Genomic DNA, 15,835 nt, shown 5'->3' with positions numbered 1-15,835 from the left:
CATATAGAGGGACCACGACTGCTTCCAGTCCCTGGTGAGAAATCAGGTTTTCTACAAAATGAGATTGCCTTTGACATCGTTGCCATTCCTGCAAAGGTTTTTTCAATGGTAAAAGAAGCTGTTTCTATGGGGAAAGGATTTGTTCGTGTGAAGTTGAAAGTTTACGCTTGTTGTGCATGAGTTGCAGGAAGACAGAAAAGACGTAGAAAGACATGGATGTTCAATATCGTGTGGTTGTGAAGGGCTCATTTCCAAGCCTTAGTTACGATCTGTCATTTGTACAGTGTGAGATTCTTGCCACACGTGAACATGAAACGTGGGACCCACTGACGTCTGTCCCCGTGCATGTCCCTTCACCTCACAGTACTTCCCGCCGCCACTGCCTAGCGCTGTCCACCACAGCCCCCAGTCCGTCAGATTTAGACTTCAATTTCAGGTGGAACAGCAATTTTAGGTTCTAGATATTTTGCTGTTAAAAGATGATCAAACATTATCAGCTTTCTATAGGCAATAACATAAGCAGATGAAATGACTCTAGAAAAAAATACTCAACACATGATAATAAAGATTTTCTTTATTTCATTTTCATTATTTGACAAACAAAAATACACTGACAGGAGACAAAACCTTCCTTGTAGTATTAAAACTAAATTGTAGGCATTCAGCCATTAATTCCACAGAGGTGTTTTTAAAAATTTTTTCCTGAAGGCTGTGTGATATTCAGATGGCAGAATCAAATGACCTGGACCCCTGACCTGTGCTGGATTCAAGGGGGTCTGGAGTGGAGCCCACTTTTGTGGCCGGAACTGTGATATTCTTCCTGGGTTGGTCAGCATCTCATCCACCAAAAGATATATAACAGAGGCCAGTTGTTATTTTGTGACACTTTCAATCAGCCATATAGTGAGGGACCTTTGCAAAGCATAAAGAGGATAAGAGAGAGCGGCCTGAGGTACCAGGAAGGAATCTGGCTGTGCTCCGGCTTCATTTCTGAGTCCAGGGAACTCCGTGACCTTGGATAAAGCACCTATTCTTGCTGAATCTCAGTGTCTTCATTTATAAAATGGGTTGAACTAGATTATCCCTTACATCCCAAATTTTATCATTTAAAGGACAACTGAGTCTTCTCATTTATGAGAGCAGAGTGTCTCAGGCTCCTCCCAGCTCTCAGTGTCTGCGGGCCCACCCCCCAGGTGCGGGCACGCAGAGAGAAGGCAAAGGCTCTCGTAAGAAGGCCCCCCTTTATTCCCTAAAGGGCTTCCCGCACCTCCCAACCGGCCAAAGAAACCGTTCGCTGGAGTCCTTCTAAGATACGGTGCAGCTCTTCACCTGGGAGGATAAAGCACGACAGTTGCTGACAATTCTATGGAACATTTTTCTGAGCTCTAAGCACAAATCCATCTTTGGTATTGGATGCTACCACCAGTCAGCTGGGCGTGTTTTAATTATTATTTTAATTTCATGTTGGCAGAAAGGCTGTCAGATAGTGCCCTTCAAGGGAAACTCTTCCTTTCGGGGGCTGTTGGAATCGCTGTACTTTTGGCTCAGTGCTTCCGGGCACAGACCAGGCACATATTGGTTTCCCCCAAGTACATGCAGTACTTGGCCCATGGCTGGAGGGTTCCAGACATGCTTCCCAAGGGTGGCCCTGCCTCCCAGGATGCTCTGAGCAAGCACTGAAGGGCAGATCTGCAGTGGGCACCACGTCGGGTCAAGAATAGATGGGGGGACGGCATTTACACCAGGCCACATTTGCTGTCACATCTCATTAGCTACTCAGGTCTAGTGAAAGAATTCTACAGAAGACTCAAGCATACATAATTGAAATATGCACCTTATTTGACTTTCTTTGAATATCAACTCTCTTCTATCAAGAATTACTTAAACTGATACATATTGGTAAAATATTATTTACCTATTTTATATGGTCCTTTTTTTGGCCAACATTCCATAGTTTGCTCATCTAACAGCAGTAAGGTTCTCATATCAAACATTCTTCCTTTTAGAAGTTGAAATAACATGATGCTAAAGATCTAGTAAAAAATAAAATTCAAAGCTTAAAATGTCCACACCAACAGCATTGATAATCCAGAGTTTTACATTTTGACTTCTGAAATATGATCTGAAATATTTAATTCTGGGCCATAACTAGAAAATTAGTTACAGAAAATCTAACTTTCAAAAAAAAAAAACAAACCTCAAACTCCAAACCCAAAAATTAACTAATAAAGTTTGCATAGATAAATCGTCTGTCTCTAAATAAGTACTATAAATAACAAACACTATTTAATAAAACAAGAGAGTGGAAGGTATGGAGAACAGCAATTATGAATCTGTCAAATCAGGCCACTTTGCATCTGGGTTCCATTCATAAAGCTTACATTTTAACCCTGAAGAAGTGATCAGCCGTCGCTGATTGTGCTTGGTCTTTTCCTATTGTATTTTTTCTGAAAGTTGTATGTTGCTCATCTGTTTTTATATAAATCTAAAATATGGTATTTATCTTATATGTACGGGTGATAAAGTGATCAGGAGAAATATTTTCAGGCGTAGGAACTCCCACCGCCTTTTAAAGGAAATGCTGAATGTAGTAAATTCACGCTAATTGGGAACTCCACGAAGGGGTTAAAACGTTACCATTACAAGTCGGGTGGCCGTTATAAATGTTACCCAAATAAAAGCCAGAAACAGGAAGCCAAAAAGCAGGTCCCTACGGCAGGCATGTGTCTGAAATGATATCATTTGTCAAGTTTCCAGCATCTTGTGGTGGTGAACACAAAAAGAAGGTCTGTGTTGTACCGAGGACATTACATCCTCATTAGCTGGAATGTTCCTTAAGTACATAATGCAGGATTTTCATTTTAATAAGAAGCAGCCACTTGTCACTGCACTTTCATTAGATAAATACTGAATGTAATACTAATGACCATTTATAGAGGCTCCGTCCTACCCCTGAGAACTCCATTCAGATGAAATCATATAAGAACAATTTATAGAATGTATTGTGCAAAACTTCTGCGTTCTCTCTTTGCAAACTATTCCCTGAATTTCTTTTTTTTAATGCTGAATTGGGCCAATAGCAGAAGTCATTGTCAAAGGGACCCGAAATGGCATTGTTGGTATTTTTTGTATGCAAAACAAATTTGAAGGAACAGCATTTGGCTCTTTAGAAGTCATAACGGAATGGTAAGGAATAGCTGGGACCCTGCATTTCTCGGTTCGCCTACCAGAGTCAAGCCCCTCCATCTGCCCAGCCAGGGGCCTCAAGGCTGCTGTGCAGAAAAGGCCACCCTGAGAACCAAGAAATAACTCATCCCCCGTGATCATCCAGCCCCGGCCCCATCTCTAAAACAAAGACTGACAATTGCCCTGAATTATGGATGTGCTTTTTGTGATATGTAATGCAGTTCAGAAGAAAGGTGTTGAGAGCATCGCACCATTTCACCTCCCATTAGCGGCTGGTCTTGAACGATAATCCCAGAAGATGAAACTGATGCTGAACTATGACCCTCAATTTACAAATCATTTTTCAGAAGAACAAAAAAAAAAGTTTAAACATATTTTTGGCATTATCTGAATGGGCGGAATCTTTCATGCGTGTTTTCTAAGAATAAATGAAAACAGTATGCACTGTAGTTCCTCAGTTTGGGGAAAGAGAGAGCATGAGGTTTTCAGATTATATTTTATTTTAAACCTGGGTATTTGAAATTTTTTTTTTACATAGCTGAATTTAGTATATTCCTTCAAAACATAATAAATTTCTATTCTGTAGCTTAAGGGATCCATCAGTTAAAATGTTGGTCTTTCATCTTTATTACCCACCCATTAAAGTGAAAGAAACCGGGACGGGCTTCAGTTTAGAAGAAGCAATTTGGTTGGCAACGTCCTTACTCCTCAAGTCTTGACAAAGGGGGAAAGTGCATCATTGCTGAGGTTTCACACGTCTCTCTGCATAAGCAGCAGCTAAGCCTATCAAACATACACTATGTTAAATTTAATAATATTCTTTGATGAGCTGATTACAATGTTTCTCCCTGACCAGGCATTTCCCGTGCAGTTACATTCATAACACCTGTCCCCTCCCCTTTGTTTGTGTATCTGAAAGCCAGGCAAAGTCCCTTTCCGTTTTCCTACAGCTGTGAGGTCTGAAAGGGACAGATTAATAACCGAGCCCCTCACTGGACCAGCTTCCCTTGTGCCTGCACTGGTAACCCTTTGCTATAACGAGGACACAAAGAGCCTCGCATCAGGCTGCTACTCTTCTTCATAACTCAAAAGCGTCACAGTGGCAATAGCCTCCAGTGCTATTTGTCTTTAGTGCAGTTGTGACACTTCGGCATGATCCATAATTTGGCAGCTATTTACCGTGACATTTGCCTTCAGTGCAGCCATAACATTCAGTGAAGCCATTATTTGGTCCCATTTACCATATAAATTGTATTGTTGTGCATGCATGCTAGCAGCTACATTAGGTACCTGAAAATGAGTAAATCTTGTAAAATAGATACTAACAGCTATTCAGCAGTAGGATTTCCTTGCTCCTCAGATGGAAGGAAAGAAAAACTAAATATGGTCACCAAGTTTCCTGGGGCGTCTTTAATTGTGTTCCTATTTGTGTAGCATGTTCGAAACACTGAAACCCAAGGCTTTGAAAAATAATCTGGTGGGTTTTGCCTTCCATTAGAAAGGCACTCTGGGATTTCCAACTCAACCATGAAAGCTGGAGGAGTCTTTGGTGAGCTGAAGGTTAGGAGGCAGGCGGAGCAGCTCGGGGCATGATTCAGAAGAGAAGGCGCATGACTCGTTACTCGCGTGTGTGTGACACGGGGGGAGAGTGACAAGAAGCATCTCGTTCCACCAGACCACGGAGAGAAGTAAAATGGGGACAGAAGACCAGTGGCCGCTAGTCTGCTTCCATGGTCGGAGAGAAAACACACCTTCCACGTCCGCACGTCTACAACATGAAGCAACTGCATTGTTACTGAAGATCACCCAGGCCCCTTCTGAAAACGGCGCTGTGTGACATAGCCCACTTCCGGCTGGCGCGGCTCTCTGGCGGGATGCCTGCAGTGTGTTTTTACACGCATGGCACAGTTGCATTACGGAGACTCCCGCTGTGGCTGGAGCACATACTTTTCCCTTTCCTGTGCAGGTATGAAGTTTTTAAAGTCCCCTGAATCTCTGTAATTTCTCTTTCTAAAACCTGCTTTTTGTCTATACGTTTTCAATACTAATTTGCTTCTGAAGGGAAGAGAGAAATTCTCCATTCCATACGCCTCACCAGGAGGATTGTGCCCAAAAGCCACTAAATAAGAGATACTTCTTTAAAATAAGTCTGTGTTTACTTAATCATTTTTTAAAAGAATTTAACAAAATCAAAGTTTTGGGAGAATTCCTCCAAATTTCTATTTAGCTAGTTGGCTAATGATTTATAGGGAAAAAAAGGCCACTTCCTGAGAATATGGACTCTGAAATACGTCTGACTTTTGCAATCCCTCTCATCTATTAACTACTTATTAGCACAAGAGCAAACTTTCCCAAAGCAAAGAATTTGTGAACCATTTTCAAGACTGATTTTAAAATCTCATCAAGCTGAAGACATACTGATTTGCTCAGATCTCACATCAGGAATTAATTTAGTTCTCTGGAACAATAAAATCTGGAATGAGTCTGTCCATGACTGAAGACTTGAATGTAAAAGTTTTACCTCTGAGCCATTGAAGGAAGTTTTATTAGGACATTCTTTTTTCAAGGGAGGGGCAGGAAAAAAAAAAAGAAAAGAAAAGAGAAAGAGAAACCTATTAACACCTTCCTCTTGTTTTAAGAAATAGCTCCATTACCAACTAAAAATAAGTTGACTTGAGTAATTCTGAGGCATAAAGTGCCCATTTTCTTTCTCCTTTGATTTGTGTCATTGTCCTGCTTTTACAGCTTACTGTTGACAGAGTGAGGTAATTCAACTACAATTTTTCCAGTGTTTTTCCCCATGTACATATAATCAACAGCCCGGAATACCGACTCCAGGCCAGTGAACCTGCCCTCTGCAGACAGATGGCCAAGGTCCACCTCACAAACCAGGTCCCCACTTCCACACAGCTGAAGCAAGTGGTCCATGGCTGCTCCATACTCAGGAAGGTGATGGTTGAGGAAGAAGCCCTGGAGGCTGGCGGATTTCCTGAGCAGTTTGGCTGGTAACGCTCCTGCTTTCACAGGTGATAGGCCAGTAGGAGTTTGGTAGCCAGAGATAAACCCAATTACTATCAAGCGCCCTTTGATAGCCAAGGCGTCTACCGCCAAGTCAAACATGGCTCCCCCAACGGATTCGTACACCACATCGACACCCTCGGGGTACTCCCGCTTCAGGACAGTACCGACGTGCTCGGTGTTATAGTTGATAGGACGATTACAGCCAATAGATTTCAGAAAAGCACACTTTTCATCAGAAGAGCAGGTTCCAATTACATGGCACTTGGCTTTCTTTGCAAGCTGCACGGCAAACTGGCCCGTCCCCCCAGCTGCGGCTGTCACCAAAACTTTTTTCCCTTCCGACAATGCTCCGAGCTCTTTCAGGCTGATGTATGCAGTGGCACCACTTACCAGCAGGGTGAGATACTCAGGTTTCACAGAGGGCACTGGAGTTGCAATGCTGGCAGGCACCACGGTGTACTCAGCAAAGGAGCCGGGTGCCATGTAAGCCACAGCTTGGCCAACTGTGTATCTGGCACTAGCAGACAGGCCTAAGGCCACCACCTCTCCCACACCTTCGAAACCTACATCGAAGGGGGTCTTTACTGAAGGGTCGTATCGGCCAGCTGAATAGTTGATGTCAGATGCATTAACACCAACAAATCTACAAGAAAACAAACAAACAAACACATATATTAAGATGCTTTCTTCGTCAAAGCCTTTATATTCTGCTTAGAAAAATTCCTCTAATTCCAGTAACTGGGAAGGGGTGGCTAAGCTATATGTTCTGATAAAATTCAAAACAATTAGTCCTGATACTGAGTTGAAAAAAAGAAATTAAACAAGTATTAGTTCAGCAGGGATTTGCGATCAGAGTTTTGGTATATTTTATTCTTTCATCTGTTTAGGAATAATTTCGTATCACTTTAAACATCAAGTTATCTATTTCACATTTATTTCCCTCTGCTTTCTTTCAAAAAGAAATAAACCAAAAAAAAAAAAAAAAAAGTCAGGAAGCCCTATTCTACAAACTTCACTCCAGCTGTGAGTTGGAAATTAATTGGCCTCTTAACAAAGATGTTAAAAACAACAGTGGGATAAAATATATTCAAAGAAGTAGCCTTGTATTGATTTTGGCAACAATTTAACACTTCAGATAATAATAGTAATGACAATGATATTATTAAAGATTGATGTAATGTGCAAGGTCATCCGTTGTTACGTTCCTGCAGAGGTTGTTTAAAACATTGTTAGAGTGGCTGCCGCGAATTTTCTTTCTGATGTAACTACGTCCAGTGTGAAAATATGCATTGTGATTAATTGAACAAAAATTGTCTCACAAGGATAGAGAAATTTTTATGGAACAGTCAACATTTTACAGTCCTTTTCAGATGAAAAGGAAAGCAAATCGTCACTATATTTTTGCTCAACAAGAAGCAGAGACATAACTTGATTAATACCAGATGATTATTTTCACTTTGGTATCCAGAGTCAATTTAATTGTGGGGCCAGTATTTTTACCAGCCTTTTTTCATCTCAGTATACCTCATAACAAAAATATCCGGATACATAAGGAAAAAAGCCATCTACAAAGGATGTCAGGAGGTCGCTTAGACACATAATGGAGGACCCAAAAAATGTCATTTCTACCTGTAACGAAATGAAAAGATGGTAGTATGCGGTGGCAGGAGGAAAGCTGGTAAGTAGGTCATTTTAAAATAATTCACTTTTAATTTAACTTAATAAACCAAAACAGCCCTGTGCTGGGATCCACTTCCACTGTACTACAGGTAATACTTTGCACTTATAAATGCTCCCTTATGATTATGCTCTGTATATCTACAACATTGAAAGCTCTCTACATATTGGAGAAATAAGAAAGCAGGAAACAATTTCTTTTGGGCATGTCAAGCTGCTTTCAGAAGTTAGCATACCACACAGCCTCAATAATACCCTACAGAATTCCATACCCATAAATGATACAAAATAATGAGAAGTGGGAAAAATGAATTTTGCTCGTTTCTCATTTGGCATTTAATACCAAGATGCCTACATTCTATTCTTTTTTTTGGGTGGGGTGTTATCTTTCTTTTCAATTTACATAATTCTTAAGGCCCAGTCTTCTAGCTTTCCGAGAGCCGCTGCTGGACTGCACAGAAGGCAGCCAGGGCAGAGCCCAGCCAGAGCGTCTCCTCTCTCGGTCGCCCTGCTCCAGGCTGTAAAGCAAACCCCAGGAAGGCGTCAGTGGGGTGGAAGTGACGGCGGAGTCTGCCTTAGAGGTGGGGGACTAGGCCAGACCTCCAGCCCCATGCCCCTCGCCCCTCCCCCCTCCCGTCTTGTCCCCCGTGGTGTTTCTGCAGTCCAACTGAAGAGGCCATTCCTCTGTGGGGTACCCTCGCCTTGGACTTGTAGGGAACCCCCCTCTACGCCCGTGGCAGTCGGCCCCTTGGGTCTCCCCCACCTCGGAGCGGGCGCGCCCTGGGGGGCCTGCGACCGGGAAGGCGCTGCTGGTGGAAAACGCACCCCGCCCCCCCGAAGCCCACGGCTGTGCTTTGCCACTTCCCAGAGAGAGGTGGCCAGACGGTGCAGGGCACACGCCCCGGAGAAAAGCGAGGAGAGAGGGCACACGCGCCAGGGGGGGGAGCAAGGGGCAGGCCGGGGTTGGGGGAGTAGGACTCTGCTGGGAGCTGGGTGGCTGCAGCCGACCAGCTGCAGCTTGAGTTTACCATGGGAGCTTTGCTTAAAAACCAAATCCAACACTGCGGTCGAGCTGGAGTGGTGCAGGAGACCCGAAGGGCCCGCCGCGCGCCCGGTCCTGGCGGCGTCCAGCTCGCTGACTCCCCAGCGGCACCCTCGGTGAGCCCGGGCCAGCCTGCAGGGCGCCAGAAATCGGTGCCTCTGGGACCATCTCCCCTCGGAAGTGCCCAGCCTACGCTGACGGCCGGACCCTCCCTGCCTGCGGTCTCTCCACCGTCACCACCGAGAGGGGCCGGCAGTAGCAGTACCTCCGACCCCCGGAGCGGGCTGGGGCCGCACCGGCTACCCGGCACTGGGGTGGAGGGACCAACGGCCAGGCCACAACAGTGATCTCGGCCTCCTTGGGCCAGGCGGGGGTACCGGCGGGCGCGCCCAGTTCCTTCTGGCTGTGTAGCTGGGGCGCAGGGGCGGTCAAGTTCTTGGGGAGGCCCGATCGCATGGCGCACCGGAGCGCAGCGGCCGCCTGACTGGGGCCTGCCAGCGGCCGGATTGTGACCTTGGCCTCGCATGCACCCCCAGTTTTCGTGCCCTCCCCCACCGCCCTGCTGTCTTCTAAATTGCCTGCGTCGTCAGTAAAGTCTTCTCAGGCCGGCGGCGACAGCCTGCGGCTACTCCGCTCCGCACCCCTTGCCCTCTTCAGGGTCGCCCAGCCCCTGATGAGGGCCCCCCGCTTGTCCCCAGACCCTCGATTTCAAGCTGCGTGGCCGCCGTGGCTGATGGGGACCCGCCGCTGCCCAGATGCGCCCTCGTCCTTACCTGGGCTTTGGGAATAGCTGCGGGAGGGTCTCGAGCCGCGCCTTCCGCTCCACCAGAAACAAGTTCAAGAGCAGCAGGCGCCATGGCAAAGGGGGCCCTGGTCGGGGAGCTGGGACAGGGACGGCGAGAGGCGAGAAAAGGAGGAAAGGCGCGCTGGAAGGATGCGCGCACTGGGGACTCTCCTGGTACCCTCTTCCTCCACGAATTTGAAATTCGTGCTTTTAATGAGAGCGGGATGCTAGCGATCAGATGGGAGGATCCTCTCAAAAGACTAAAATCGAGGAACAGAACTAAAATCCAGGAAACAGAACGGGACCGGTTCGGCTTTCCCCAAATACATACCCTTCCAGAGTCACTCGGTTTATTTACCCTAAAAAGTCCTGACCCCCTTCGTCATGTTTATTGTGAAAGAGGGCAGTCCTCAGAGGGAGGGAAACGCTTTCCTCTGAACAAAAACCAAACTCAAGTCCACAGCAAAAGCCTTCAACACTGGGAAACAAAGTTGTCCAAACCAGACCTTCCTTAAAAAAAAAAAATAGAAAGAAGAAAAAGAAAGAAAAGAAAAGAAAGAAAGAAGGGGAAAAGAAAAAAAGAATTCTCGGCCTGGAGAGTCAGCAGAAATAGTTACCCTCCTGTGAGCAGCAAACCGTTTATCAAGAACGCCTTCCCCACCCCCCAGCTCGTCTTGGTCATTCCTACAAACTCTTTGCTCCATCATCTTACACTTGAGCAGAAAATCGTTAGAAATATTTGGAAACGAAATAATGTGTCACTATTGTACGAAAAAAAGCTAAAAATAGCGCGCACGGGGACTTCACGGTGGCGCTTGCTCCCTTTCTTTTTCTTTTCTGCCGGCTGGGCATCGAGCGGGAGATGGGAGCTGTCCTCGGACGCATGAAGCGGAAGGTGGGAACTGGATAAAGGACTTCAGTCCTAGGTTCTGTAGGGATTTTATGTGCTCCTTCCCACACTTTTCCTAAATGGTAAACTTGATTATCCTACATCGATGTCTAGTTTAGAAGCGCTTCCCTCCCTGTGAATAAAGAATTTGTATTTTCTGTTAAGATGGAATGAGATGTGCAAATGGATCAACTGAAGGAAAAAGTCAGACGGAGCACAAGGAAAACCTCCAAAATACCTTTCCCAACAAGTGAATTTGGGCTTAATCCATTCAGTCCAGAACAGATTTTACCACGATCAAATGAGATGTGCTGGCATAAAATTTTCATGCAATTAACACTGCTCAGCGGAGATGTGGTCTAGGATTAAAATGAACTCAACTGCAGTGAATTCTAAAGCCTCTGTTCTTAAAAAAAAAATCGGTAAAATGCCACCTCCACTGACACCGTTTGCAAGAATAAAGGATCTCCCTCCAATTTGGGGGTAGGAGCCGATTTTCCAACAGAGGAAAAAGGGGAGGCAAAGATTTGCCCACTCCCAACACGCAGCAATTCGGCCCCATTCTCTGTCTGTTGCGGACTTCAAGGCAGAAGTTAGAGGTCAAGTTGTACATATAAATATACTATTTCTATTGGCATACGTGGAAGGAAAATAGAGGCATGGATCTTAAAGCAACCCAAACTGATAAGCTCCAAACCAGGGAGCCGGCACTCTAGAGCTCTGACCACCGAATTCTGGGACCCAGCGCCCTGGGGGTGGGGGGGGCGCGGGAAGGGGGCGTGGGGGTGCTTGGGCACCCAGCCGGGAAGGGAAAGCCAGGGGCCACGATGAGACTGAAGGGACAGGAGTCTGAGGAGGGGAGGGGAGGACCCCGAGGAGTTGACGCACACTCGCAGGTAGAGGCCAGGATCCCCGCGCTGCCTCCACCAAAGGCGACCGCGGCGTGACGGGTGGTCCCACTCCGCTGCTGCCGGCAGTGCTCTAACTTCACACCTTCCCCCGCCTGCCCCGCTCAGTCGCCTCCGCCCTATTTCACACTCTGTTTCTAAAAGGGATTTTATTCTAGCAGTTGTCTGTGTGCGTGTTTACATCAGTGTTCACAGTCAATATTGTACTTCATCAGAAAAAGAAGAAAAAAAGCCTGTGTGAAACTTTGCCTGTTAAAGTCTATTTGCAGGCTTTTCAGCCTGGGTCTCATCTGAACTTCTCTTAAATTGCTCCTGTGTTTTGTAGGTTCGTGAACACACACGAGCCCTGTTTTTTAGCCTAGCAGGATGCATGTCCTTATGTCCACAGCCTGGGTGTCTCAGCGCATAATGAAGAAATCCTGTGCAGCCCCTTCCACCGACGCAAACTTTCTAAAGGAGGCACACATCCCACCGTTTAAGGCACACCCCGCCACCACTGACCCCTCAGCCTCCACTCAATCGCAGCCTGGGCTCACTCAATTTTTATGTTTCCAACAGGTTTCCAAAAGTTTTATGTCATAATCAGAATTCTTCAGTTGTACAGTCTTGTTTGGAAGGCTGATATGAATCTCTAAAACGGACCAATTAAAGGTTGCATCACGCTACGTCGGCAGGGTACACTCTGTCCTCCAGTCCTTGCAGAGGACTTACAGTACTTGCTAGCACACAATTTATAACATAGTTACAATCAAAACTTACTCCTCCCTTCGATAGTATTATTCAACCTGAAACATGCAATACTGTAACCCCTCGGGGGACTGAGCAGACCAGCGAGTCCTGCTCTTCGAAGGGGACAGACGGACCGGGAACACCCAGCCCGCAAGTCGGGCAGCGAGGGGACCCACGGAGCAGAGACCCACAGGCATAGCTCCGACAGAGTGAGGTCCCTTTCCTTCCTGTTGCTTCACCAGTTACTAAAGATGAGTGAGATAGAAACACATTAAGACGAGGAGTGTGGAGGTGGAAAAGATAGTAAGAAGATCGGCAACGACCCGAGTGTCGAAGGTCTGCAAAGACAGCCATGCCCCCACCCTGACCCTTGTCCAGCCGCCCTGGATGCGCGCCACGCGCCCGTCGCTACACTCCGGGGCACAGACAACAGCCACACAGCACTGACAACAGGCAGACGACACCGGCGAGGGGCACACCAACACACCCAACAACAGGCTCCGCCATTGCCAGGCGGCTGACAACCTGGAGCGGACTGGAAAAGCCAGCGGGGTCCCCGGCCTCCTTCCTCCAAAGCACGTTACCTAAACGTCGCAGTTTGTGTCCAGGCTGTTCCTGCTCCACCCTAAAGATTATGTGAACGCAGGAGCCCTGGGTGCGCGCGGGTGGGCCGGGCGGGAAGCCTCCCCTTCTGGGTCCTGTTGATTTTATTTCGGAAGCGGGAGGGGGAGGAGGGAGGTCTGGGGGAGGGGAGGGGAATCCCAAATTAAAATAACCCTCAGTTATGAGGACGTTCGGTGGCATCGGATATTCTCACCAGCAACAGTCACATTACATTCGCCTTCGCCAGATGGCGGCGGGTTCAACTTCCAGGGATCTCGCAAAGTCAGGCTCTGCGCCCGAGCGCGCGCCGGGGTGTGGGGACGCAGGCGGGCCTGGGACAGCCTGGGAGACGCGCAGCGCGGGCCGGGGCGTGGGGCGCGCGCCGGGCTCACCGGTTCCGGACGAGGAGGTCTCCGTCCCCGGGGAGTGGCACGGGGCAGTCCCGGCGCAGGGTGACGGCCTCGCGGAAGTTGGGGCTCAGCCGGGTCACCACCAGCTTCTGCATAGCGCGGGGGATGGAGGAGCCCTGGAAGTCCAGGAAGTGGCGGGCGTACGACATGTCCACGATGGCTCGGGCCCCGGCGGGCACTAGCCGCAGCATAGCCCGCGCCTCCGCCCGCTTTCTGCGCCGCCGCTGGCCGGGGTCGCGCCCAGCCCGGGCCGATCGGCTCGGCTCAGCTCTGCGCGGGCGGGCGGAGCGGGCGGGTCCGCCCCTCCTCCGGCCTGCGCCCTCCCCTCGTCTCCCCCCCCTTCCCCACTACGCCTGGCTCCCGCTCCCCCCTCCCGCCCCGCCGCGCACAGCTCCGGGAGTCCGCGCAGCCCCCTTGGTTCCCGGGCGCACCACTCCCGGGGTCCCGGCCCAGAACCGCTGCCGCCCCGGCCGCTGCTCCTTTAATCTTTTTGTTTTGGTTTGAATCTGCTCGGCGCAGACTGGCCAAGGATCCTCTTCGCCCTCCCCCTTCCTCCTGGCGCCCGGGAGGCACCGGATATCCCCACCCTCCCCAAGCTCTAAAAGCCGGATTTGACTCCTCTGAAAGGGTGAGGGGGGGCGGCGAGGGGACGCGCGCGTCCCGCGACCGCCGCGGCCGCGAGCCGCCGGCAGCCCCGGGCCGCCGGCAGCCCCGGGCGTCCTCGGAGCGGCGCGGCTCCCGGAGGCCGGCGCAGGCGCCTCCCCTTCCCGTGCGAAGCGTTCACTTCCTTGCAAGGTGGTACGAATCAACCCCGAGCGCGGCCGGGGCGGCGGGGCACGGCCGGGGTCCGTGCCGGGCGGGCAGCCCCCACCACCAGTGCGGGCGCTCGAGCACCGAACGCTGGCCGGGGGCGCCCAGTGCACCCTGCGCCCCAGGCTCCTGGCCCCTTGGCCCCGGAACGGCCTGCCCGTGCCTTCTGCCCTCAGTCTGTCCCATGCAAGTTGCACGAACTAAGCCGTTTTATTTATTTTGGCCTAGATTTCTTGTGTTTCCATGAATGTTTTAAGCAGCCTCTACGAGACTGTTACAGGTTTCCCATTGGGAGGGAACACACATATTGGAAATCAGAGAGCCAAATTCCCAGGACACGTAAACATTTTAAAGTTTTAGGTGGGGATGCCGAGGGACTTAATTGGATTGCAGACGTTGCAATGATGTGTGAAGACCTCATTTTGTAACCCAGCTAGAAAGATCTGCAGTTCCATCGTGTCAGTTTTTCTCCTAATTGTCTGTATTGTCCAAATAATCAATTCACTTTTCATAGAGGGACCAAATTAAATATTTTCCACATTTTTGTGTGAGGAGCTAAGTCTACCTTTACATTTTTATTAAAGATATACATATTAATGAAAAAATCCTCTTGTTTTCCACTGACCCATGAATTACCAAAATAGAAAAGCCACACAGCGTCCCTCCCCAGTCAAATGTAACCCCCAAACTAAGATTGCAAAAGTATCACAGAGTATTTATCTCAAATGTAGGACATTCTTCAGCCAGGGGTAGTTTGTGTCCACGTGGGTGCGTGTACAAGGTGGGAGGGTGGTACTAACAGGTTTAAAAATCTGCAGGAGCTAGAGTCTACTTAACTTGGCTTGAAACACATGGGTTTTACCCAGTATCGGCCAGTGGATTACAATAACAAACCCCTCAATGTCTTTCTCCAATGTGCAATCTTTTATATTATGCTGTATTAAGATTTCTTTTTTGTGTCATATTGTTTAGCTCCGGGAAAAAAAAAGAAAACAAAGCAATTAAAAAGATTGACAGGTATGGTTTGTGAGAGACCTATTTGTAATTGTCAGGGTGACGTTGGCGAGAGGAGGAGGAGTAAAAACTGAAGCAGGAAAAGCAGCTCGATGTGTCTGTCTATCAGTTGAGACTGTCTGAAAGCTCTGCGATCCGAATGTGTGTTATATTTCACTGAAAAGAGGAGAGAGCGAGAGTGCATCTCCCTCTCTCCCAGGAGTTTGGGGGGGATACTCCACGCTCATCTCGCCCACCCAGTGAATGTCTGCTCTTCACCCCTTTGCACACACTCTCCGGGTTGTTGTTGTTGGCTTTTTTTTTTTTTTTGAGGGGGGGGTGCTTTTTTGTATTTTTCAAAATCTTTCTGTTGGAAGATCAAGACCGGCCAAAAATCCATGATCAAAATGTGTTTGCATTAGATTTCGCATTGGAAGAAGCGGCGATCCTGGCGGCAAAGCCCCGCGGGGAGCGCGGGGCACCAAGTGGCGCTCCGGCGGGGTGACACTGTTTGATCTGTGACTGTTCGGAAGGTGGAGCAGCGCCTGACATCTCCCCCCGGCGCATGTATGTACGGGGGCTTCACTCCTCTGTCTTGTTTGCTTTCTTCCTCTTAGACTAAGTGCGGGGAGGAAAAGGACAGCCTGGATCGGCCTCGCTGGCGCACAATGAGAAAGCTGCGAACCGCGCACTGAAAACACTCGCCGCGACCCCCGGACCGCGAGGAGAGAGGGGGAGAGAAAGTTGCGCTCGGAGACTCTCGGCTGGCGGAGGAAGGCGCAG

The 15,835-nt window shown here is 48.5% G+C and overlaps 2 protein-coding genes across 5 annotated transcripts in view; one reads left to right on the top strand and one right to left on the bottom strand.

Moving 5' to 3' along the window:
* Nucleotides 1-556: 556 nt before the first annotated feature.
* On the bottom strand, nucleotides 557-13,582 carry PTGR3 (prostaglandin reductase 3). Of its 4 annotated transcripts, none has more exons than XM_044744043.2 (2): nucleotides 13,232-13,582; nucleotides 557-6,850 (listed from the first exon to the last, which is right to left on the bottom strand). In XM_044744043.2, the coding sequence occupies exons 1-2, from the start codon at nucleotides 13,438-13,440 to the stop codon at nucleotides 5,926-5,928; spliced, it is 1,134 nt and encodes a 377-aa protein (XP_044599978.1). In that variant the 5' UTR covers nucleotides 13,441-13,582; the 3' UTR covers nucleotides 557-5,925. The 4 variants fall into 4 exon arrangements, with proteins under 4 accessions (XP_044599978.1, XP_014699755.1, XP_014699754.1 ...); XM_014844269.3 differs by lacking the exon at nucleotides 13,232-13,582 and adding an exon at nucleotides 13,054-13,202; XM_014844268.3 differs by lacking the exon at nucleotides 13,232-13,582 and adding an exon at nucleotides 12,821-12,962.
* A 727-nt stretch (nucleotides 13,583-14,309) lies between these two features.
* Nucleotides 14,310-15,835, top strand: part of TSHZ1 (teashirt zinc finger homeobox 1) — a 77,528-nt gene continuing 76,002 nt past the window's right edge. The window contains exon 1 of the mRNA XM_044744040.2: nucleotides 14,310-15,835. This exon is cut by the window's right edge and continues 456 nt beyond it. The gene's annotated coding sequence lies outside the window, so the exon portion shown is untranslated.

Source organism: Equus asinus, chromosome 7, assembly GCF_041296235.1.
Source record: "Equus asinus isolate D_3611 breed Donkey chromosome 7, EquAss-T2T_v2, whole genome shotgun sequence".
NCBI lineage: Eukaryota > Metazoa > Chordata > Mammalia > Perissodactyla > Equidae > Equus > Equus asinus.
This window is presented reverse-complemented; position numbering and strand designations above follow the sequence as displayed.

Excerpts from the sequence above, each read along its gene's own strand:
- PTGR3 (XM_044744043.2), bottom strand. The coding sequence starts at position 13,440 with ATGCTGCGGCTAGTGCCCGCCGGGGCCCGAGCCATCGTGGACATGTCG. Across the intron at positions 6,851-13,231 it reads GACCTCCTCGTCCGGAACCG|ATTTGTTGGTGTTAATGCAT; the intron begins GTGAGCCCGGCG and ends GTTTTCTTGTAG.